This window comes from Taudactylus pleione, unplaced genomic scaffold, assembly GCF_031769625.1.
Source record: "Taudactylus pleione unplaced genomic scaffold, aTauple2 ptg000127l, whole genome shotgun sequence".
In the NCBI taxonomy this organism is placed as follows: Eukaryota; Metazoa; Chordata; class Amphibia; order Anura; family Myobatrachidae; genus Taudactylus; species Taudactylus pleione.
This window is the reverse complement of record NW_028284529.1, coordinates 8,496,600-8,522,228: the sequence shown is the minus strand read 5'-3', so window position 1 is coordinate 8,522,228 and position 25,629 is coordinate 8,496,600. Positions and strand designations below refer to the sequence as shown.

The 25,629-nt window shown below is 45.0% G+C and overlaps 1 protein-coding gene across 1 annotated transcript in view; it reads left to right on the top strand.

Annotated features, from left to right (window-relative positions):
- Positions 1–467: 467 nt before the first annotated feature.
- Positions 468–25,629, top strand: part of PLAA (phospholipase A2 activating protein) — a 44,530-nt gene continuing 19,368 nt past the window's right edge. The window contains exons 1-6 of the mRNA XM_088472618.1: positions 468–690; positions 10,176–10,369; positions 13,333–13,433; positions 15,379–15,499; positions 23,523–23,690; positions 25,136–25,271. Of these exons, the coding sequence (XP_088328744.1) occupies positions 539–690; positions 10,176–10,369; positions 13,333–13,433; positions 15,379–15,499; positions 23,523–23,690; positions 25,136–25,271 (872 nt within the window). The 5' untranslated portion in view covers positions 468–538. The remainder of the gene's footprint in view (positions 691–10,175; positions 10,370–13,332; positions 13,434–15,378; positions 15,500–23,522; positions 23,691–25,135; positions 25,272–25,629) is intronic.

Here is a 25,629-nt window from a genome sequence, read left to right as displayed (position 1 = left end):
TTAGATACAATCAGTTTATCTACCTACACTACTTGGCTACCTTGGATTTGTACAGCTCTGCGATAAAGTGTGTTTTTATTTTATCAACACGTCAAACATCGGCAACATCGATCGATGGCAACACGAACCCCCGGCTAGCATCCGTCAGGTGTATTAGTGCAACACCGGAGATCTGTACTCGGTGGAGCCAGGACTGCAGCTAATGGCCGGCAGTATGCTTCACACGTCACTCAAGCAGGTACATATATGATACATATAATATCTGTCACCACGCATAGCGGAGTATATAGGTTATGGCGTGGAAGCAGTGGTTGCATTACGATGATCTTGCCCTGCTGCCACACATACACACACCACTGCTGCTGCTGCTGCTGCTGCTGCTGCTGGAGGAGGAGGAGGAGGAGGAGGAGGAGGAGGAGGAGGAAAGGGAGGTCGCTCTGTCTCTCTCTGATCTGCCGTCACTTCCGACGGGTGTCCCGGCTTTTGCGTTCCGCCACATCATTTCCGCCATCGCTGCGGCCGCTGCAGCTGCTGTGTCATGGCGGAGGCGGCTGCCTGTTACCGGCTGCGCTGCTCCCTCCCCGGGCACGAGCTGGACGTCCGAGGGGTCGCGCGGTGCCCGCTCCCGCCAGGTGAGGGGTTCGTGTCCGTGTCACGTGACCGGAGCGCGCGCCTCTGGGTGCCGGACAGGTGAGAGCGCGCGAGAGACCCCCCCACCCTTCAAGCCCCGTCGGGAGGAAGGCTACTGAGATGATGTGCAACTGTCCCTTCCCAACCCCGGGTGTAGTCTGTGTAGCCCCTGCCTAATGGTGGCATGTGCATACCGGCAGGGCGAGCTGCATTGAAAATCAATTCTGTATGGGATTATTTATTAACAGTGGAATTCTGTTATTTGTTTGTGTTTCCTCGATTGCACAGGACCGATCAAAGTAAATCCTGGTTGCAGTGACCATGTTAGTTTGGCTCTTTGGGTTTAGATGGGCACAGCACTAGTCATTGGGGTTGATTCAGTTCAGCAAAATGTTGAATAGCCTCTGGAAAGAGTTCCCGGAGATATTAAAGTGACCCTGCTTTTTGCAGTTAAGTTTGACTAGAGGATCTCTGCTCACACACAACACTTTAGCTGGAGAATGCAGGTTACCGCGACTAAACATCCAGCTGAAAGCACGCTAACTGGCATTCTCCAATTTAGGTGGTTCTATTTGGGCTTAACGGTGCGGCCAATTGAATAGGTCTGGGAACTCTTTCCCGGGGCTGTTCAACAGTGCGCTAAATTGATTCTTTCTCCGTGGGAGCTGTTAGTGCTGATATGTAGCTTTTTGACTAGTATGAAGTCAGGATGCCGATAGTCACAATCCAGACAGATTCCAACGGTAAGTATTAGGGTTAGGGGAGGGTTAGAATTTAAATATGTACCAAAATTTGTTGGGAGTTTGACAGTCAGGATCAGGATGCTCCTGTTGGAATTCTGACTGTCAGGATCCTGTACCTAACCCTTTTGACTTTGTGCATGGAGATTTGAGTAACTAATGGTTACACGCTCATGCAGCATAATTAAAAAAATTTCTCGCGCCCTATCTCCCATCTAAAGTAACAGGAGATCAAGGGTAACAGGAGATCAAGGGACGAGATTGAATTGATTAGAGTATGGCGCCCAATGAGGTTCGGCTTTAGCTGTGTAAAACCGCTACCCCCGAACAAAGTGCTTGGCGCGATTGCGAAAGTGTCGTTTGCACACTCAAGCGGGTCACTTTTCGCCCATATCAGCTCGCATCCCCCGAGGGGTACGAGCTAAAATGGTGTGCCGGCAGCTGATCGCGTTTGACAGGAGCAACAATTGAATAGCTCCGTTGGGCTGGAAACAATTAAATTCTGCCCATAGATCTTAATTTGTAAAGAGTATGTGGCGCCTTTAAATCTTCTATTTTACAGAGGGGGAGATGTAATATGCCTTGAAAAGTGGAAAGTGATAAAGTACCAATCAGCTGATCAGTTGGTACTTTATCACTCTCCACTTTATCACTTTTCAAGACTTTAGTAAAGCTCCCCCTAAGGATGGTCAATTAGTAAAACAATCTTTGTGCCTTGAGTGAGTGGTATTAAAGAAAAATCACTTTTATTAATAACACTTAAAAATACAACACACACAAATATAATCTCAAGAGGAAACCAGTATACACTGCTAGTACTTGTAAGTCTACAAAGTAATAGTAGTCAACGATTGTAGAGTTAAAAGTTTAAAACATGGGGTACACTTAGCTAACCTTTGTAAATTCATCATATAACCCACAGGTTCCCAAATGCGGTTTTCAAGGCTTCCCAACAGTTCAGGCTTTAGAGATATCCATGGTTGAGCACAGGTGACTTAATTATTACCTCAGTCACTGTGCTCAGCCATGGATACTTCTAAAAACTGTTGGAGAGTCTTGAGGACCGTGTTTGGGAACCTCTGTACTAAGCCTTGAAAATTGACAAAGCTCCTGTCATTTTTCAAACACAGGGCGGTATTCAATTAGGTGCGAAAAGCCATTTTCTGCGGAAAAGTATCGCTAGTGACGTCATTTCGCCATGCGATAAGTTTCCTCCGTATTCAATTCCGGAGACTTTTCGCCAGTGCAGAAACTCAATGCAATGGGACCTGCGGAAAAGTTTCGCCTATGAATAGGTGTCGAAAAATGTGCAGAATTGGGGTTTTGGGGTGCAAAGCTGCGGGAACCCCTTTGCACCCTTAGGACAGTCCCCCAAAGGTAAACTGCGTAAAAAAATAAAATAAATTTTTTTAGGTCACCCCAAAAAATTACTTTCATTTTGGGGGCGAAAAAGTCCAAAGTTGGGGGACAAATGTAAAAACTAGAGAAATAGACTCCAGAGCGGTCCCCCAAGTATGCCCCAGGTGCTTGCGGAAGGTGGATTTTTAACTATTTTTAAAACTCCACTTTAGCAACTTAAAAATATGCTAGCACACATTTTCATGTACCCCAAATTTGGTGGGACTACTTATTTTCACTAAAAAACACTGCTAAATGCTATTCTTCACCACTTATGCAAAGGGTGGTTACATCAAATTTACTGAGGTACCAATTAAGTCACCTGTGGTCAAGCATGGATATCCTTAACACCTGGGTCGGTATTCAATTGTTTTCGCGATCCGGATCTCCCGTCTAAAGTGACAACAGATTTTGCGGCGCTATTCAATTGATGCCCATTTTCGTTTATTTTAAGCCTTTTTTGTTTTTTTCATCTTTGCATTAGCTTATGGGGCCCATACATCAGCAATCAATTGGGGTAATTCTGCATTTTGAAGGTGATTGTATAAAAAAAATGGGCAATAAATTGGGTTTTCAGATTGGTGATTCTTACCAAAAAGTAATCGGCGAATCGGTTTATCTAATGCTGGGCATACACTATACAATTATCTGTCCAATCTGGCTGGTTGGAATGAAAACCTGGTAATGTATGAGAGCAAATGACAGTCGATAATATGGTCTTAAACACTGGAAAATGGACAAAAAACAATTGTTCAAATTGGTTAAATTTGTGTGTTTTAAGCAATTTGTCTGAACGACCATTTTTGGTTGTTTTCCAGCGTTTGTGAGCAAATGGTCAATTGTCATTTGCTCCCATACATTACCAGATTTTCATTTCAGCCAGCCAGATTGGACAGAAATCTGACAGATAATTGTATAGTATAACATGTCAGATTTTGTTGACCAATCGGGGCTGTAGATTACTAGTGAATGGTACCGGTCAGCCGTTTTGCAGACAGTTACTAGCAAAATGATGAACCTTTCACGATTGGCAGATCCGAAAATGAAATGATCTGCAAATCGCTGGTACATTTATGGGTGTATATTGCTAGATTAGAGAATTGATAAATCGGGTGGTGTATTGGGGGTGGGATGATTGATACAGTTGTTCTTCTATTGTGTTGCTCTAGTGCTACATGCACCATATTTAGGAACTGTCTATTTACAGAAAAGCTTTCACTGTTACATGTTGCATTCATTTATATAGCCATAATATCACCATTTCTACTTCAGGGTCCATTGAAGGTCCACAGGGTGATCTTGGGGTATAGGTGATGCAGAGTCATCCGGACACCTTACGCAGTAAATTTTTCTCCCAGGATGCAACGTGTCTCCATATATACCCCACCCCCAGGCCAGAGGCTCCTCAGTTTCGTTGGGTGCCCGGCCGGAGTCGAGTCACTGAACACGCAGTGGGACTGTTACAAACAGCCCCTGAAGTGCGGACAGTCCAGTGGAAGTTCGCACTGCCGCGTCATCACCCCGCTGGCGCCGAGACGCCGGTTCTGATCTGGGGATCTCGGTGGGCCTCTGTGGTCTTGGCTAGCAGGGACCCCGGAGGATCCCTAGACTGCGGCTGGACGCTACAGGGCAGCAGGTAAGCGACACACACCGCGGTGGTGCACGCCGAATCGCAGTCTTTTTCCTCCAGGGCTGGGGACTCCATGCGGGCTGGAGTTTTACGGGAACGCTCCAGCGTCCTAGAGGTTAATCGCTGGCCAGGGGAGGCAGCCTTCCCTGTTTTACAGCTGGCTCCTCCCCTCTGCACAGCGTGCCTTTCCACCGCGGTCTGGCTGGGCTGTGACAGCTTCCTTCTTACGGCCCCACCCCCCCCCCGGAGTTCTTCGGCGGCCATTTCTTATGGCTGCGTGTCGTAGATCTTGGTGGGCGGTGCAGAGTATGGGTCCCCCTACATACCTCTCCTCCTGGTGATGGTCAGTGTATGTAGCACTTTGTCCTATTAGATGCTAAGTCTGTGTAGTTGACCAGTAAGTGCCATTAAGTGCAGGTATTATTATTATTCTGCATTGTCTGCGACTGTATGCTAGTGCCGTCTGTCTGAGTTTCTTTCTGTACTGTCAGCCGTTTTGCTATCCCTGTACTTATTCTGCTATTCTGAGCCATAGCACTGGTGTGTGCGGGTGGAGCTAAAGTCGCAGTCTGTGACTTTACTACGCAGTCACATCTAAAGAGTGGTATCCTCTTCACTATGTCTGGCAGTGAGAGTGATGTGCCTAATTTGGCTCCTCCAAAGCTGTTCTGTAAAAAATGTACAGCGGTGTTAGGGGCGGGGGACATAGCCCCTGAGGAGTTATGTTTGCGGTGTTATACCCCTACAGGTCTCTCTGCGGCTCCTGCCGCTCAGCAGGAGCCGCCATGGGAGTGCTTTGCAAAAGCACGGACGGCCATTGCGGGGCGTTTGGCAGGCCCTCCTGTGTTTCCACAGTTTGGTTTTCAACAGCAGCACCTTTTGCCAGCGCAGAACCTGCTGCAACCATCTGCACCCATGCAGGTGTTGCCCCACCAGTGGGTTAATACATTTCCCGCTGTGTTACAAAATGCGACTGAGGTACGGCAGAGTGACGCACCCGTCAGCAGACCGGCTAAAAGGGTCTTGTTGTGTTTGCAATCTACTATGTGGGATGTAGATGATGTGTCATCTGGTGATTGACTGCTCCCGGATGAGTCTGACTCTGAGCCCCCTCCTCAGGTGGCAAAGGTCAAGTCAAAAATATACATTCCAGGTCTGATACAGGCTGTGAGGGCAGCACTGATCATTGAGGAGGATGAGCCTCGTGCGCCTAAGTCTAGGCATGTATATTTCATGGAAGAAAAGGCGACTGAGGCTATATTCCCTTTGTCTGACCAACTGGTGAATCACTTGGAGATAGCATGGAAAACGCCAGGGAAGGGGTATCAGCCGCAGAAGCGTCTAGCCTCTGCTTATCCTTTTGCTGAAAATTTTTTTACAAAGTGGGAGACTCCACCAGCGGTGGATCCCCATGTCACGTGCTTGGTAAAAAGCGCGACCCTACCTATGCCTTCCATGTAGTCCCTGAAGGATTCTATAGATAGGAATGTAGAGGTCTGCCTTAAATCTGTTTATTCCCTTTCGGAAGCTGCGTGCAGACCATCTATGGCCATCTGCTGGGTGGCTCGGGCCATGGAATGTTGGGCTAACAGCCTGGAAACATTCTTAGCCCAAATGCTACAGAGAACAGCTGAATCTTGTGGGAAACCTCAGAGATTCTGCTACCTACATAAATAAGGCAGCGTTGGATGTTAGCTTACAAAATTACAGGATTTCCTCGCCGGCCATTGCGGCTCGCCGCTCTCTGTGGCTCTGTTTTTGGAGGGCTGATGCGGAATCCATGAAGGGGTGGAGGGTTTGCCTTATGATGGTAAAGTCTTGTTTGGCCCTGATTTGGACAAGATTGTGAATACCTTTAGCAGTAGCTAAGTCAGCTTGTCTGCCTTCTGCTCCAGCCTCTTCAGGGGCTCAGACTCTGTCCTTTCGGACCTGTTGGACCCCAGGTAAGGCTAGAACTCAGTCCTTTCCCAGGTCATCCACCGCCAAGAAATCTACCAGGCCTAAGAGGCAGCCTTGGAGTACCAAACGTCTGACTGCCAAGCCCGATGACAAGCCCTCTGCTTGACGGGATGGGCCTTCTCCTGGGGGACCCCAGGGTGGGAGGCCGACTTCTTCAGTTCACCCAGTACTGATGTCAGACTACCACGGATTCCTGGGTGAGGGAAGTGGTCTCTCTGGGGTACGCCCTCTCCTTCCGCTGAAGCCCTCCCCATCAGTTCTTTTGCACAGGACTTCCGAAAAAGCACGGACAAGGCCTTGGCTATTCAGGAGGTGGTACAATCCATGCTGCAGGCAGGGGTCATTGTACCAGTCCTGATGTCCCAAAGGGGCACAGGTTATTATTCCAGCCTTTTTCTAGTCCAGAAACCAAACGGTTCTTACTGTCCTATCAATCTCAAGTCCCTGAACAAATTCCTCACGGTACCTAGGTTCAGGATGGAAACCCTACGCTCAATTATACTGGCTATAGAACCTGGGGATTTTATGGTATCCCTGAATATTCAGGATGCATACCTTCATGTTCCAATTGCTTCAACTCACAGTTTTCTCAGGTTTGCAGTGTCACAACACCATTTCCAGTTTTGGGCTCTGCCGTTTGGCCTTTCAACTGCACCTCGGGTGTTTACAAAGGTCATGGCGGTAATGGCAGCCCATCTGCAGCTGCAGGGGATCTACCAGTTACCATACATGGATGACCTCTTACTACTAGCAGGGTCCCCAGAGGTGCTTCACCACCACCTGCAGCTAACGATATCGGTTCTCCAGGTACACGGATGGTTGATCAGTTGGAAGAAGTCCTCACTGATTCCGTCTCAAAGGATGCTCCATCTAGGAGCTCTGTTCGGTTCACAACAGCAAAGGAGTTTTCTGACAGCAGAAAGGATCTCCACTTTGCAGACGCGTGTACGCAGATGCCTTCGCAGTCGCCGAGTGTCAGTCCACTTAGCGATGCAGTTACTGGGATCTATGGTGTCGATGTTCGACATGGTGGAGTATGCCCAGTTTAATTCCTGGCCTCTGCAAAAATTGATCCTCTCCAAGTGGGACAGATTATCCTATCATATACAGACTCAAATGATGGTGCTCTCTCCGGAGATGTGCCTGTCTCTGACTTGGTGGCTACAGATGGTCCACCTCACCAGGGGGCATCCCTTTTGGACCTCGGACTGGGTCCTTCTGACGATGGATGCCAGTCTTCAGGGTTGGGGCACAGTGACAGGTCCACACTCCTTTCAGGGGAGGTGGGCCGCAGAGGAATCTGCACTACCAATCAACATATTGGAACTTTGGGCAGTTTTCAGGGCCCTGCACCAAGCCAGCTTGCTGCTTCACGGAAAGCCTGTGCAAGTGCAGTCAGACAACGCCACGACTGTGACTTACCTAAACCGTCAAGGAGGAACTCGAAGTCAGGCGGCAATAACAGAAGTGTCACGCATTCTGACATGGGCGGAAAGCCATCTACCAGCCATATGGGCGGTGTTCATTCCAGGAGTGCTGAATTGAGAGGCGGACTTCCTCAGCCGTCACGACGTTCATCCCGGGGAATGGTCTCTTCACCAAGAAGTGTTTCAGCTCCTAGTGGACGAGTGGGGCCTTCCAGACCTGGACCTCATGGCCTTTCGACTAAATCACAAACTGACGCAGTCCGGGTCCAGGACAAGAGAAGCCAGGGCTCTCCTGGTGGACGCTGTGTCAGTCAAGTGGACCTTTCAGTTTGTGTACCTGTTTCCTCCGTTCTCCCTTCTTCCTCGTGTTCTTCGAAAGTTCAAGCAAGAGGGAGGCATGGTCCTGCTGGTGGCTCCAGTATGGCCCCGACGCCCCTGGTACTCAGATCTTCAGAGTCTCTCCATCGACACTCCGTTGCTGTTGCCTCAACGTCCTGACCTGTTGTCTCAAGGTCCTTGTCTCTACCCGGATCTGGGTCGTCTGTTTTTGACGGCGTGGCTCTTGAGACATCCCTCCTAAGGTCCAATGTTTTTTTTCAGCTCTGTGGTTAACACCATGCTCAGAGCACGTAAACATAAACAAACTTTGGCTAGATGGCTTCGCAATGACTATCTCTGAGGCTTACGGTCATGAGGGCCTTCCTGTGCCGCCCTCTGTTACTGCTCATTCTGCTCTGTCTGTGGGTCCTTCGTGGGCAGCTCATCGTGGTGCCTTGGCTGTACAGCTTTGTAAGGCGGCCACATGGTCTTCTGTCCAGACCTTTTTGAGGTATTACACTTTTGATACCTTTGCCACTCAGGATGCTTCCTTCGGGCGGCTGATTCTCCTTTCTGCACAGGAGCGCCCCGCCCTTGAAGGTACTGCTTTGGGACATCCCCCAAGGTCACCCTGTGGACCACCTATGGACCCTGAAGTAGAAAAGTAGAGAAATGGTAAGAACTTACCCTTGTTATCGCTCTTTCTGCGAAGTCCATAGGGTCCACAGGGCACCTGCCCTGATGCACCTGTGCTTCAGTTGGGCTTCGCTCTGGTCACCGGTTTTCAGTCTCCTTCTGTGTGTGAATGTGATTCTTGAGTGTTCCAGACTTTCTTCTCTCTCTTTTATCCACGGACAGGTAAGTTTTTAAAATAATATGGGTCCAGGGTGTGTGGTGCGAGGCCCCCCCTGGACCCGGGGGCCCGTGAGCCCTGCACACACTGCACCCATTATAGATACGCCACTGCAGGTGACCAAATACAAATAATTTAAACAGAGGGCTTTAAGGGCTACTGTATTAAAGCAACACTGCATTTTCCCATTGCTGTTTGACTTTTTGCCAAGTTGGAGTGAGGAGACCAGTTTACATGCCTTGATTATTGGGAACAATTGTCCCAAAGACTGTCTGCAATAAATTGTGCAGAGGTAACTTGCAAAATTTGAATAAGTCTTTTTGTTACATTTGTAATGTTTACATAGGCAACATTACCTGCTTACATTGTCATGATTGCACTTACCTTTGTTTTATTTCAACCATCTTGAATAAGTAAATGGTAAGAGATCTATTACCTAGAACAGGGGTAGGCAGCTGCTGTGGAACTACTCATCCCAGCATGCCCTTCAACAGGTGTTCTGTTACCTCATGCTAAATCTGTGGCAGGGCATGCTGGCATTGTACCTCCACTTCAGCTGGAGTGCCACAGGTTGCCTACTACTAATCTACAAAGTTTGGCACTTAGTGGTGGTTGTTTGTTTTTTTGGAACACCATACCTAAAATATACAAAATTGCACATTGAAATAGACCACAGTCTTTCTCCATATTGCCTCTGTCATTCCTTGCTTTATTAAATCATCAGTGCTTTTTACAGCGACTGTAGATTGAGATGCATGATGATGATGATGTATGACATGCCTGAGCGGTAGCAAATAATTATGTTTTGCTTATAGTTGTTAAACTACAAGCCCCAGCATGCCCTGACACAGTTTTAGCATTCCCTGATAAAGATGTCCTGAAACGTGGTCCTCAAGGCACCCCAACAGATCAGGTTTTGGAGATATCCATGGTTGAGCACAGGTGGTTAAGTCAAATTGACTGAGGTACTAATTAACCTGTGGTCAAGCATGGATATCTCTAAAACCTGAAGTGTTGAGAGGAGCCTTGAGGACCGCGTTTGGGAACCTCTGCCCTAATAGCAAAACTGAGGCAGGGCATTCTGGGAGCTTTCGTTTTCACAATTGCTGAAGAGCCACAGGTTTGTCAGGCCTGATATACATACATACATACATACATTAATATTCATTTAAAAAATATTGCATTTTGATGGGTTCTGTATATTTCTCCTAAACATTTAGTCCCAACAGAGGCTTCGTAGAATTGAGCCGTATGAAGGCACACTCCAACTTTGTCTCTTCGGTATGTTATATGCCTCCAAGTGACACCTATCCACGAGGACTGATTGCTACTGGTGGAAATGACCATAACATCTGTGTGTTCAGCCTTGATGGTGCAAGCCCGCTTTATGTTTTGAAAGGCCACAAGAATACAGGTAGGTTATGAGCATGATTTGCTGGCTCTTGTTTGCGTACAGATTTCAGAATTTCTGTATAGCCTGTGTATAATGCTGGGCATGCACTACAATTATCTGTCAGATATCTGTCCAATCTGACTGGTTTGAATGAAAACCTGGTAATGTATGGGAGCAAATGACAGTCAATCATATGTTCTTAAACACTGGAAAACGGACAACTTGGTTAAATTCGTGTGTTTTAACCAATTTGCCTGAACGACCATTTTTGTTTGTTTTTTAGTGTTTGTGAGCAAATGATCGACTGTCATTTGCTCCCATACATTACCAGATTTTAATTTCAACCTGCCAGATTGGACAGATATCTGACAGATGATTGTATAGTGTATGCTCAGCATTAATGAGCAGGAATAACTTGAGTGTTAATATTTAATTAAATATGGCCCTCATGCTTGTTCTCTTTCAATAAATCAGGTTTTCAAAGTTGCATTTGAACAAAACACATAACGTCTAGACCAATGTCCTCAGGACAGATCAGGACACAGTGTAGTTGTTTGGTTTAAACCAAACACACCAGAACCTCACAGCAACCATCAATAGGTTGTTTTGAACAACTTGATCACCTCACAATCTTTAATTCCACAATGTAATTCTCTTTGTACCAGAATAATCTAAAGAAGAAAATGCATCCAACATAGGAAGAAAATAAACTGTATATTGTACTCTCATATGATTCATCTGAAGCGAGATGTTTCAACTTTTGGACTATTACAAATATGTCCATTACACTGGGATGGTATCCTTGAATTGCTAGTACAAAGAAAATGTCCCCATACTCATCATGCTTCATCCCCTTCTTAAAACTGGGTGGGTATACCCATGTAAGGCTGAATATAGGATAGGTCTCACAGTGGTGATTGCTGAAACATAGAACTCGTTGACGCGTTTCTTCCCATCCTATATTCAGCCTTGCCTCCATCAGCCTTACTTGGGTATACCCACCCACTGCACTCAGTCACCTAACTTTGTGCAAGGCGGAGTGAGGTGGTGTGTTGCCTCTCATCAGGTGGAGCCACACGGCCGCAGGCTATCACAGACAGTGCCCGAACTTGCACTCTTGGACTGAGCACTGCAGTGATCAGTGTGACGGGACACCGTGCAGCATAGCGGATCCCGCTTTTGAGCTAGTGGTGCGTGGAGCCTGTCCCACGCTGCTGCACAGACTATATCGGGTTGACCCCAAACCACACGGCGACGAGCCAGAACATGGTGGAATACATTATATGCCCCTGCTATTTAGGCTCTGAATTATTCGGAGGATGCTGTTGAGTGATATATTATCACATTAACACTTGTTATAACAGCGAGACATTGCAGTTTTTTACACTGTGGGAGACCACATCCATTAAGGAATTAACCTGAGGATTATTACAGTAGCATTAGCCTGTTCAAGTTGCTACAAGTGAATCTTCTTTGTGGAACTTATTTCATCCTGACTGACATTTATGTTACAATCCTGTTGGCAACACAGTGCTAATCTTTTCCCTACATATGGGATGTGAATTATCAGTGATTTAAACGGCAGCTGTCTTTTAATACTGTGGTGCTTTTAAATTTTGCAAAACCAAATTCTTATTGATTGACATCAGCTGGATATGTTTATGTAATACAATTGTTGTATTTTTTATTTCTATTATATTGTATATTTTCTATGTTTATTATCATTGGCCAATGATGTCTGTCATGCTTTAAGTAATATTTTTATACTAACAGGTCTAATTGTGAGTGACATAGCTGTATCATTATTCTCCATCTACACACACACATATATATGTAATATAATATTTATTTTCTATTATTTTTTTATAATTTATACACATTTCATTAATCTTTATTTGTATAGATTTTATGTTCATTCATTATATATAATTTTATTCTCATTTATTAATTAATTTTTAAGTTTCACAGCGCTGTTATTTTCCCTTTTCCTTACAAAGTTACATTAGTCCATAACCACAGTATATTTGGACAGGCCAGGATATAGTCAGCATATCGACATTATGAACGTAGACACATTAAATTAGGGTTAGGCTGCAATTACGGTTAGGGTTATGGTAAAATATTGAACAGAACGATCTTGTGAATTTTGACGTGTACAATGTCAACATTCTGAGCATGTCAACACGATGTTGATATAACATACCACACCCCAAGTGCACTGCTTAATTGTAGTGATATGAACAGCTCTCTATATGTTTTGGCACCACAGAACAGCTCTATACAGACTGCCACAGAGATGCTGCATATTCTTGAGATGTACAAACATATGTTCCATTGTAGGGTTATCTATTGTGCACATTTTTATTCCCTTTAACGTTACTGTTGTCAAGATCTGAGAATAGATGATTTCTGTAAATCAAGTGTAGTTAACAGTAATAATACAATATGGATTATTAGTATTATTTGTAGGATTCTTTATGATATTCATGGCAAGTAGCTATAATTGCTTTTAATTGTAAATATTAACAACGCACAGGTAATACCCTATTTTACCAGCAAAGACTTAATAAAACCGTGACGACTAATTAATACTAAGAGAACTGTAGTTCATTCTAGCACCCTGCACATGTCACAAGGCGTGCAGTTCCTCCTTCCTGCCTGGGGTGTCGTGCTGTGCTCTGGTGATTCTAGCACACTGGTCTGTATCTCAGGAGTTTGTTGCATCAGCTGAGTGTGCTAGAACCACCAGAGCAGCAGAGAGTGTCACCCCAGGCAGGAAAGAGGAACTGCACGGGTTGTGACAGGAGCTGGGTGCTAGAATGAACACTAGAGCACTGTCTGACATTTTATGTACCACAGTAACCTGTAATATGTAGATTGGATTAAAAATGTTGGTCTACATCACTTTTAAAAATATAGTAGGGGAAGTTTTAGAATTGCATTGTTAATCTTCCTCCCTTTATTATTCCCATTGTGATCACCAGTATGCAGTCTTTCTGCTGGGAAGTTTGGCACCTTGCTAAGTGGATCATGGGACACAACTGGAAAAGTGTGGCTGAATGAGAAGTGTATGATGACTTTACAGGTGAGATTCCTGGCTGGACACTATGAAATGCCAAGAACTATGCTTCTATATTATTTTTGCCTTTGTAGCAGTAAACCTGAAAATAAAAATATTAGATGATTTTCTTGTGATAGATATTTGTTCCAGGGATAAACATGATACAAATAGAAATAACTGGAGAATATCTATACACAAATAGATGGTAAAACATCATTAACAGGTACCAAATAATGAAAAGAGAAACAGAGAGTACATTATTTTCTCAACATAACCGTATTCTAGCTGCACTAATCAGATCATATTTTTATTATATCAGAGTTAATATATTTTCTGTACAGTGACAGGAGTCAACACATATCTGATGATAAACAACAAGTAGAGTGGCGCTTATCAATCAGCAGCTGTTAAGGGGAGGTTGTTAATCTCCCCAACGGGGTAAGGAAGAAAAAAGTAGATAACAGTGCTAGTGTGGGGCATAAGAGTCTAGTGGGGTTCAAGAATACAACCTATTACTGTATATAAATACCAATGGTTGATACATATGGCTGGGTTAAAAGATATTTAATATACACATCCTAATTCGCCACCTCCTAGTGGGGAAATGGTGGCATAATAATACAATCAATAAATCAACATGAAAGCTACTGGTATTCAGGTGGATCTGTCCTGGTATAATGTCCAGCAATTTCTAGTAAAGGAGACATTACCAATCCTGGTTTGTTAGCAAGATGTCCCCGCAATAATGTCCTCACACAAGGAGGTGGTCCAGTGGTGTCTCAGGATGCAAGTGCGGCTGGTCCGGATCTGTTGTCAATGATCCAAAGAGTCCCTAGGTTAACCTCAAGTGAATCCAGAGTGCAAAGAACCAGTAGCAATGGCTCAACGCATTTCCCTGTGGAAGCAGCCCACACCTTCATCAGGAGCAAGTGTCCCAGATATTTATGCAGCCTTAATAGGAAAGTTGTTAACAGGTGTTGATAAACCTGTAAGTTTTTAACCAAGCCATGTACCAAAAGATAATTTCAGATCTAAACAATCATGAAGGCAATCATATTATATATCAACATATCATTCATATATAAAAACGAGTCATTTATATGTATAAAGATCTAAATAAATACCTGCTTCCATTCATCCCTCGTCACGGTCACGTGAGCCGAATCCGATCACGTGACCCGCTGCGTGGGGTGGATGCTATTGGTTATTACCTAGTCACATGTCCACAGCTCCAGACAGCTACGTGGACGGACAATTAGTTGTACTGGAAGCCAGGGGAACGTAAGTACAACATGAGGACTCGTGATGTAAACAAACCATCACGTGCCTCCGTTTTAGTAGGCAAAACACATGTTAACAACTTTCCTATTAAGGCTGCATAAATATCTGGGACACTTGCTCCTGATGAAGGTGTGGGCTGGTTCCACACGGAAACGCGTTGAACCATTGCTACTGGTTCTTTGCACTCTGGATTCACTTGAGGTTAACTTAAGGACTCTTTGGATCATTGCCAACAGATCCGGACCAGCCACACTTGCATCCTGAGACACCACTGGACCACCTCCTTGTGCGAGGACATTATTGCGAGGACATCTTGCTAACAAACCAGGATTGGTAACGTCTCCTTTACTAGAAATTGCTGGACATTATACCAGGACATATCCACCCTATTTTAGTTGCACCCGAATGGGATACCTCAATTATTGACTGCTGAATACCAGTAGCTTTTCATGTTGTTTTATTTATTGATTGTATTATTATGCCACCATTTCCCCACTAGGAGGTGGCGAATTATGATGTGTATATTAAACATCTTTTAACCCAGCCATACAGTATGTATCAACCATTGGTATCTATATACAGTAATAGGTTGTATTCTTGAACCCCACTAGACTCTTATGCCCCACACTAGCGCTGTTATCTACTTTTTTCTTCACATATCTAATGATCGCTTTACTTAACCTTATAGGGCCACACAGCTGCAGTTTGGGCTGTAAAGATTTTGCCTGAACAGGGTTTGATGTTGACTGGATCAGCTGACAAGTCTATCAAGCTATGGAAAGCAGGACGGTGTGAAAGGACCTTTCTAGGTGTGTAAACATGTAAAATTGTATGGTTTTGTAAAGAAAATATAAAATTTAAAATATATATATAACCCCCCCCCCCCCCTCCCCCCCAGAGATTATCAATAATATATGGTATAGCTGGCCCTCATTTGTTTACAGGAGTTAGTGGTGTTCTACTGTCCATAAATATGCAAACTGTAATTTTAAGCTGCAGATTCCCCCGTGGGTTATCCAATTGGCCCCAAAGTCCGGCCCGGCATGGCACTTATCGAGGATTTTTTTTTCGGGACATGATGTGTCCCGAAAAATAATTCCCGAAAAATAATTCCCGAAAAATGTGCATGGATCCTATGTGTTTTCGGACAAATTATCCTATTTGTTTGCCCGAACAAATATGGTAGGGGGATTAAAAAAAATTGGCGAAAAACGGGGATTATTGGATACCGGCATTAGTAATGTTGGAAGGTCCCGTGGTTAGTTACATGGGTAAAGGAGCCTGTTGAGCCATTAAGAGACAACACTGCATAGTCTGTTGCAAACAATTCAAGAGTTTTGAGGAGATATGCTACAAGCTTAATTTAGAGGCACATATTCCTTCTGATGTTGTTGAATAGAACATTTATCATGTTTTATATTGAGGAACAGTTGTCTAAGCAAGGAAAAAAAAGTGATGCCTCTTGAATATATACTGTACCATGTAGATTTTTTGGGGAACAATTTTTTATTTTCCCAGACTTGGCTTTGTCTGATGTGTTGGATCCAATTAGCGTACTCTCCCCATCAGCAATTTAGCTGCATTATTTACGCGCTGACTAGCTCCTGCTGCTTCTATTGCCTCAGGTTTTTTCCACTTCTAAAGGAAGCTCTCTTATGGTGCACACGGGATGTAGTTAGCAGACCGGCGGATGTGATACCGCCGGTCTAAACCCCGACGATGGAAGCCCGACACGGGACTTAAGATAGGCGTTAAAATACTGACGCTCATCTTAATCCCAACGCCGGAATCCAGAAGGACGCCATCCCAAACGAGGTAAGTCCGGAGCGTCTTAGCTGTTAGCCGCGGGGGAAGTTAGGTTTAGGCAGCATAGCGGAGTTAGGGCTAGGTTTTATTTAGGCACCACTGGGGAGGGTTGGGTTTAGGCATGAAGGAGGGAGTCTTGGGTTTAGGCACTAACTGGGAGGGTTGGGGTGCGGTGTGGGGAGGGTTACAGTTAGGCTACAAGAATGGTGGGTTAGGGGGAAAAGGGGGGAGGTTTAGTATACGTACCTGACCCCTGTCGGGATGCAGACCATCGGGATGCCGCTGTCGGTATTTTGACAGTTGGCATCCCGACTGCTGGTATTACATACCCATTCTGTGCACACCCCTCTCAACTGGCTGATATAGTCTCCCATATTGCATAGACTAATATGTGCATACAGTGCTGGAGGATACTAGATTGTCTACCCATGCTTTGGCTAACAAAGTAACGCAAGTTCAGCTTAATGTGCGCTGTTCAGAAATAGTACATACTCGGAAGATCAAAAAGAATTGCTCCGATCAGTGGTGAGATTCATGAAGCAGGGAGATTTTCTCTCAACATCAATGATTTCTACCATTATGTCCTGATGTGCCCAGCACATTAGAGGGTTCTTCTGTTCATGGTCCTCATCTAGCATTTCCAGTTCAGTCCTCTTCCCTTCGACTTTTTTGTTTTATTAAGGAAACTGGCGACCCGTCCCGGCTTCGCATGGGAGCAATTTCATCTCGCCACAGCTCCCCTGCATCTCATAACAACCTACACCATGTCACCACAGCCTCCTGCTTCCTACTCTTGGCCCCTGCATCTCACCACAGCCTCCTACGTCTTACTCTTGCCCCCTGCATCTCACCACAGTCTCCTACTTCTTATGCTGGCCATACACTAGCACAATTTCGGGCCGATTGCCCGATTTTTGACGCGTCGTAAGATGAATTGTGTAGAAATCGTGTATTTTTTAAGGAGGATACAATCCGATGCGCGCTCCCGCAGCTCCTAAAACGTCTTGTATGATCAGATGTGCAGCCCATATAATCCGTCGTATTCGTATGCTGATCGTGCCACGTTTTTAACCATACGATGCATCGTGCTTCCGACCACTGTCATTTCAGTGACCTTTTGAACAATGATGATCAGTTTTTCAGCAGGCACACGATCGATCGTAACGTGCGATCGTATGTACATGGTGTGTCCACAGTGCGTTTGGGACTGCCGGGGAGTTCAAGGGAAATCGTTAGATGAATCTTATCTTATGCTGGTCGTACTAGTGTATACTCTTGCCCCCTTCATCACACCACAGCCTCCTGCTTCTTACTCTTGCCCCCTGCATCGCACCACAGCCTCCTGCTTCTTACTCTTGCCCCCTGCATCACACCACAGCCTCCTGCTTCTTACTCTTGCCCCCTGCATCGCACCACAGCCTCCTGCTTCTTACTCTTGCCCCCTGCATCGCACCACAGCCTCCTGCTTCTTACTCTTGCCCCCTGCATCGCACCACAGCCTCCTGCTTCTTACTCTTGCCCCCTGCGTCGCACCACAGCCTCATGCTTCTTACTCTTGCTCCCTGCGTAGCACCACAGCCTCCTGCTTCTTACTACTGCCCCCTGCGTCGCACCACAGCCTCCTGCTTCTTACTCTTGCCCCCTGCGTCGCACCACAGCCTCCTGCTTCTTACTCTTGCCCCATGCATCGCACCACAGCCTCCTGCTTCTTACTCTTGCCCCATGCATCGCACCACAGCCTCCTGCTTCTTACTCTTGCCCCCTGCATCGCACCACAGCCTCCTGCTTCTTACTCTTGCCCCCTGCATCGCACCACAGCCTCCTGCTTCTTACTCTTGCCCCCTGCATCGCACCACAGCCTCCTGCTTCTTACTCTTGCCCCCTGCATCGCACCACAGCCTCCTGCTTCTTACTCTTGCCCCATGCATCGCACCACAGCCTCCTGCTTCTTACTCTTGCCCCCTGCATCGCACCACAGCCTCCTGCTTCTTACTCTTGCCCCCTGCATCGCACCACAGCCTCCTGCTTCTTACTCTTGCCCCCTGCGTCGCACCACAGCCTCCTGCTTCTTACTCTTGCCCCCTGCATCGCACCACAGCCTCCTGCTTCTTACTCTTGCCCCCTGCGTCGCACCACAGCCTCCTGCTTCTTACTCTTGCCCCCTGCGTCGCACCACAGCCTCCTGCTTCTTACTCTTGCCCCCTGCGTCGCACCACAGCCTCCTGCTTCTTACTCTTGTCCCCTGCGTCGCACCACAGCCTCCTGCTTCTTACTCTTGCCCCCTGCGTCGCACCACAGCCTCCTGCTTCTTACTCTTGCCCCCTGCGTCGCACCACAGCCTCCTGCTTCTTACTCTTGCCCCCTGCGTCGCACCACAGCCTCCTGCTTCTTACTCTTGCCCCCTGCGTCGCACCACAGCCTCCTGCTTCTTACTCTTGCTCCCTGCGTCGCACCACAGCCTCCTGCTTCTTACTACTGCCCCCTGCGTCGCACCACAGCCTCCTGCTTCTTACTACTGCCCCCTGCATATCACCACATCATCCTATATTTCACCACAGCCCCTTGCATCTGACCACAAGCCCCCTCTTCTCACTCCTGCGTCTTACCACAGCCCCCTACATCACACCAAAAGGCCTCTGCATTTCACCACAAACCCCTGCTTCTCACTCCTGCCCTCTTGCATCTCACTAGTATCACCACAACCCTCACTGCTGTTGCCTTGCAGCTGTCTTCGGCCTAACCACTCCGATGTGCTGGGAAGAACAGGAGGATCAAGGATGAGAGATTTGTATTGCAGCTATCTTATCTGCAGCATTCCCCCGGGGCTGGGGCACCTGTGCATATTTCCACAGCTTCCATGTGCACCCCTCCTCAGCTGCTGAACATGGTGATGAGCAATGTCCTCTTTGCACAAAGTACCCTGTATTTCCTGGGCTTCCTGTTGAGCTTCCTCGCCGTGGTGCCCCTGTCCGAGAACAGCGCTGACTTCCATGGGAGGTGCCTCCTGTTCACCAAAGACAAGTGGCTGAGCAGGAACATCACGCTGGAGAGGGAGCACTTCACGGGGGAAGAGTGGTGGCCAGAGTCCGTCTGCAGGTTCAGTGTAGGGATGGACATCAGAATCCGATGGTTACTAACCATCATTGATTTTGTTCAGATGGTAGTGTTTTCACCATTTGATGGTGGTGGTCTGATGTTTGCCACCATCAAATGGAAATCATTCTATGGTGTTCTGATGGTTGTTTGTCTTTATTAAATTCCTGATAGCTTTGCCTCCCCTGTCTCCTTTCTGGCTACTGTGTTTGCATCAGGGCATCTTCATGGGTTCGTTGGAGGCTGTCACTCACTCTCTCTCTGCCTCATGATTTGATCCTGCTCAGTCCCTGACTTCCTCCGCTCTATAGGCTGCTGCTAAGCAACACTGCACATTGCTATCTCTGGCTCCGTTGGAGATGCTCTCTAGCTGTTTCAGTACCCTGGCCAGCTCCTATACAGCAGCTTGGTACAAAAAATTTTCTGTGACTTGCTTCACAAAAACATGACTGCTCGGCTCCTTTTGTCACAGATGAAAGGTTCATACACCTCAACCTTCCTCTACCAATGCTGTATACAATAGTGAAAACCATATCAAAATCCATCCAGTGGATCAAGAAGAAATTAGCCCAAATGAACAGACAGACCCCTAAACCGAGGATATATATATGTGTGAGTGTGTGTGTGTGTATACATATATACACACACATCAGATATAGGACACTACAGTTAACCCTACCTGAATGACCTTCTAATTAAGAATGAGAGCAGGTTGCCAGCTTTTGCCTGGCCCACTATGACTTTCAGTTGGTTAATCAACCTGCCAGAATTTTTCCCTGACAATGACCTTTCAGGTATTGCCGCTGTGTCATTTGTGTTTTTCAGGGCTGCATGCAGGTCCTGAGACTGATGGTGACAATGTTGGAATCTGTACATTTTGCTCAGTTCCATACCAGGAGCATACTCCGCTACTGGAATCGATTGCTCCACTCCCTGGATGTTGGACTAGTATCTTTCCCTAGGGCATTTCATGTTAGTCCTACAGTAGCATTTAGTGTTTACTGATGCATGTCTTTATTACGATCTGTACGCATGCGCAGTTGGGCAAACATCGCTCGGAGCGAACGAGCGGCCGCTTACGGGCGGCTCTGAATCAGGCCCTTAGTCTCTCGTGGTCCTAGAAGAAGTATGTAATTAAAATTTCTGAAAAATGAGAACAATATTCTACAAATTCAACTAGTGGACCGAGAGCCTTGTGGTTCACCTGGTATGAGTACAATCTGACAGTGACACCCGTGGTGGCGTAGAGTATGCAAATTATTACAGAAACGGCACAACTTTTTGTCAGATGTTACTATGGTATACTGAAGTAAAATTAAAAGCATTTCATGAGTGTCAAAGGCTTTTATTGACCTTTACATTCATTTTATGCAAAGAGTCAATATTTGCAGTGTTGACCCTTCTTTTTCAAGACCTCTGCAATTCGCCTTGGCATGCTGTCAATCAACTTCTGGGCCACATACATGAATGTTCTCAGGATGCTTTACTGTTGGCATGACACAGGACTGATGGTAGCGCTCCTCTTTCCTTCTCCGGACAAGCATTTTTACAGATGCCCCAAACAATCTGAAAGCGGATTCATCAGAGAAAATAACTTTACCCCAGTCCTCAGCAGTCCAATCCCTGTACCTTTTGCAGAATATAAGTCTGTCTCTGATGTTTTTCCTGGAGAGAAGTGGCTTATTTGCTGCCTTTCTTGACACCAGGCCATCCTCCAAAAATCTCCGCCTCACTCTGCGTGAAGATGCACTCACACCTGCCTGCTGCCATTCCTGGGCAAGTTCTGCACTGGTGGTGCCCCGATCCTGCAGCTGAATCAACTTTAGGAGACAGTCCTGGCGAATTGCTGGACGTTCTTGGGCGACCCGAAGCCTTCACAACTATTGAACCTCTCTCCTTGAAGTTCTTGTTGATCTGATAATTGGTTGATTTAATTGCAATCTTACTAGCAGCAATATCCTTGCCTGTGAAGCCCTTTTTGTGCAAAGCAATGATGACTGCACGTGTTTCCTTGCAGGTAACCATGGTTAACAGAGGAAGACATTTATTTCAAGCTCCACCCTCCTTTTAAAGCTTCCAGTCTGTTATTCTAACTCAATCAGCATGACAGAGTGATCTCCAGGCTTGTCCTTGTCAGCACTCAACTGTGTTAATGAGAGAATCACTGACATATCAGCTGGTCCTTTTGTGGCAGGGCTGAAATGCAGTGGAAATGTTTTTGGGATTAAGGTCATTGCCATGGCAAAAGGGACTTTGCAATTAATTGCAATTCATCTGATCACTCTTCATGACATCCTGGAATATATGCAAATTGCCATCATAAAATCTCAGGCAGCAGACTTTGTGAAAACCAATACTTGTGTCATTCTCAATGGCTGTGCAAATGTGTCCTTATACATCTTTGCTTTAGTCACGCTAAAAAGCCCATATCAGCGCGCCAGGTCCTGTGAGACTCTGCTAGCTCCTGGTGTCTTAATTTTGTACTTTTTTTTTTCACCGAAAATGCATCTAAATTGTAATGCGATACGAGTAGGACGCACCAGCAGAATGTGCTGATTAATTTGGTATGCGATATCAAATTGTATACCTGTGTGCGACAGAGTCTCTGAATCTGCATAGGCTGCCGCAGCTTATTTCGTTCCAAGTTCCAGTGTGCTTCATATACAGATTCAGGTGCACACAGATATACAAGAGTTGCATATCAAATTAATCAGCACAGTCTGCTGGTGCGTCCTAGTCACATCGCAACTTAAATGCATTTTTAGCAAAAAGACATCAACTCTAGCAGAGTAGCACAGGACCTGGCGGCTCACTCACGCCAGGCAAAGTGCGCTGCATTACGTATTGAGGCTAAATGGATGAGGATACATCTGTACACTGCATGGCATTTACACATTAAAACATTAGTATGTGACACTTTTGCAGAACGCATGTTTCACAAAAAATGGGTTGTTGCTATGTTGATGAGCTTGGAAAGAGGTGTGATGGCAAGAGCCTTTTCTTTCTTGGGAATACAAAGTTATAGAAGGACTACATCCCTGTCACCATTTCCTCAGCAATGTTCAATGAGCACTAGTATTGATCTATTTTTAATGAGGCAGGAGTGACATAGGCCATGTCTCTCCTAAACACCTTTTAGAGGAATGCCCATTATTGTTATAACACCAGGTTTCCAGGGCACCCCCAATAACAAAACACTGCTTCTTCTTAGGGGACCACAGTGTTTAGGATAACAATTAGGGAAATAAATATTAACGGTTCCAAGTCACACCGATGTTTTGTAACATTAATTTGCTGTGTGGGCCACCATTATTGCATCCTGTTTGTCTAATGGTGCATACACATGGGATGACTGTCGGCGATAACGATATCGCTGAACAATCTCCCGGGTGGTTTGGAAGGGACTAAAAAATGCACGATATGAATGATAACGATATGATCTATATCCTTATCGTTCATATCGAGCATTTTAATCGTCCCGTGTGTATGCACCATAAGTCCCATGAAAATACTGTGGAATGTAGATTTCCAGTGTTCAGAATCTTTTCCTTGTGTTTCATCTTTTGGACATACTGGCTGGTTGGTGTGACAACCGCCTGGAGGCATTTACTACACCAACCATTGCTGTGTTCCCCCATTAACTACACGGGAAAGGGATTTAGCGGTAACTATAAATGCAATGATGGGTTGGGATAGTGTCGCAGGACAGATTTTATCAGTCAAATTCAAAAGATAGTAGGTAGCTACAAACTTGTGCTAATAAATATGCAATAACCACAAATTACAAAGTTGACTGACTTGGGATTTCTGCAGAACTGTTTTAATCCTGTACAACTTAGAATCATGTCATATATAGTTCAGTCACAGCTGGAGAGCTATCCTCATATATAAAGATAGCAGATTGTACATTGTCCTGTCTGAATTAACTTACAGGGCATGAGGACTGTGTTCGAGGGCTGGCAACTCTAACCGAGGGTGAATTTCTCTCTTGCTCCAATGATGCCAGTGTAAGGAGATGGTTGATTACTGGAGAGTGCCTGCAGCTCTACTATGGTCACACCAATTACATCTATAGCATATGTGTCTTCCCAAATTCTCAAGGTAAGAAAAAAAAAAAAAAGATATATTATAAAGTACCATTAATATTATCATCTTTGTTACCTCTATCAGTTGGAATACCGCAAGGCTCAGTCTTGGGTCCTCTGCTTTTTCAATCTATACCACATCTCTTGGTAAATTTATCAGCTCTGTCGGATTTCAGTATCATCTCTATGTAGATGATTCTCAAATCCACCTTTTCTCCCCAGATTTGTAACAGATAGACAAAGAGGTAAGAGAGCCCTGCTTGCAAGCTTGCACTCTATATAGGTACTGTTACACAAGGATAGGTGCTACCTATTGCATATTGGTCCAGCCAGATTGCAGAGATTCTTGGTGAAGCAATCACACATAAATGTTGGTCTAGGGTCAATGGAATTCATGAGTGTATAAGAGGATATATGTACATTTATGTGTGGACTGTATAGAATAGTAAGTTGGATTATTCATTATTTATTGAAAAGAGAATTCATGGCATGATAGTGCAGCCTCATAAGTGACGGTGGAGTTAGATGCTGTCAATGAAAATATATATGAAATTGAAAAACATTTAAGTTAAAATGCATTCTTCCTCTTGAATGCCTCCTGCACACCATTGCAGGTTCCACTTACCTTACCAATTTCCTGGCTGATCGGGACAGTGCGGTCTATATTGGGAAGGTGGGACAAAAACCTCAAATGGGGCATGTCACAGTTTTGAAGCTTGAAAATGTAACAAGATACAGTATGTTAGTGGCCCATACATATCTCCAATATAGTCACAAGGACTAAGCATGTGCAGACAGTTATTGAAAGTGGAGCACAGGTATCTGCATCCATCATTACGAAGAAATAAAAGAATCTCATTGATGTTTACCAAATGCTGTACATAACTTTTTGACACTTTTCCAATGTACTGATTGTAATGTAGCGAAGATTTCTGTTCTTTTTAGTGCTTGACTCTATGGGCTAAATTTAAAAGGCGACACTTTTCAAAGCAGCCGTGTCTTCGGCAGTTTTGACACTAGATTTCAAGGGACAATCTTATTAAATAAAATCTTGTATCAAATATTATTATTCCTTCAAATCCAGTGGCTGAAACTGTGAAATGACACATTGACTTTCAAAAGTACTGCTTAGTAAATTCATCCTACTTATGTCACTTTTAGTTTCTCTATACAGGGAATAAAAATTCACATATGCCCAGAATGCGTGCATTTCAGGCCTGTATAAATGATACACAAGGTACAAATAACTTTAGGTAATTTATATCCTTATATGCAATTACGATATTTTAACATTAGTGTGAAATGTAAGTAAGCAGATTTTTCTCATTTTGCTTTATTAAAACAAATACCTTGATTTTGCAGAATAAGCCTGTTGTAAAAACTAATATAAAATGTATACAAGTAAAACATAAAAGGTGTATTTCTATATTACATAACGAAGTAAAAGTGTATACTGTTTAGATTTTGTGACCACGGCGGAGGACAGATCACTGAGGGTCTGGAGAAAAGGAGAGTGCGCGCAAACAATCCGCTTGCCTGCCCAGTCTGTGTGGTGTTGCTGCATCCTAGATAATGGAGACATTGTTGTGGGAGCAAGGTAAAATGATAACATAATTGACAATCCACTTTAACTTTCTGTAATTAGGTCAGCCCATAGAAGTAACTTGCTAGTAAGAGTCCCCCGTCTGCAGATTTCTAAACGTCAGGGATCTGATACCTGATCAGGAGAAAACCTGTCCTCCTGACAGCTGTCTAATGATTGCAGAAGAAATTCTAAACTCTACTTAGTCGCTTGAGATGCTGCAAACCGCACTATATCTATACAGCAGAAAATCAAAATTGTCCTGCCAGGATTAGACAACTTCTTGTATCTCTTAAATTGAAAGGTTATCTCTCCGAGAGGTTTTGCTAGTAAAATAATCCTATGCTGTATATAAAGGACCACTAAACCGCAT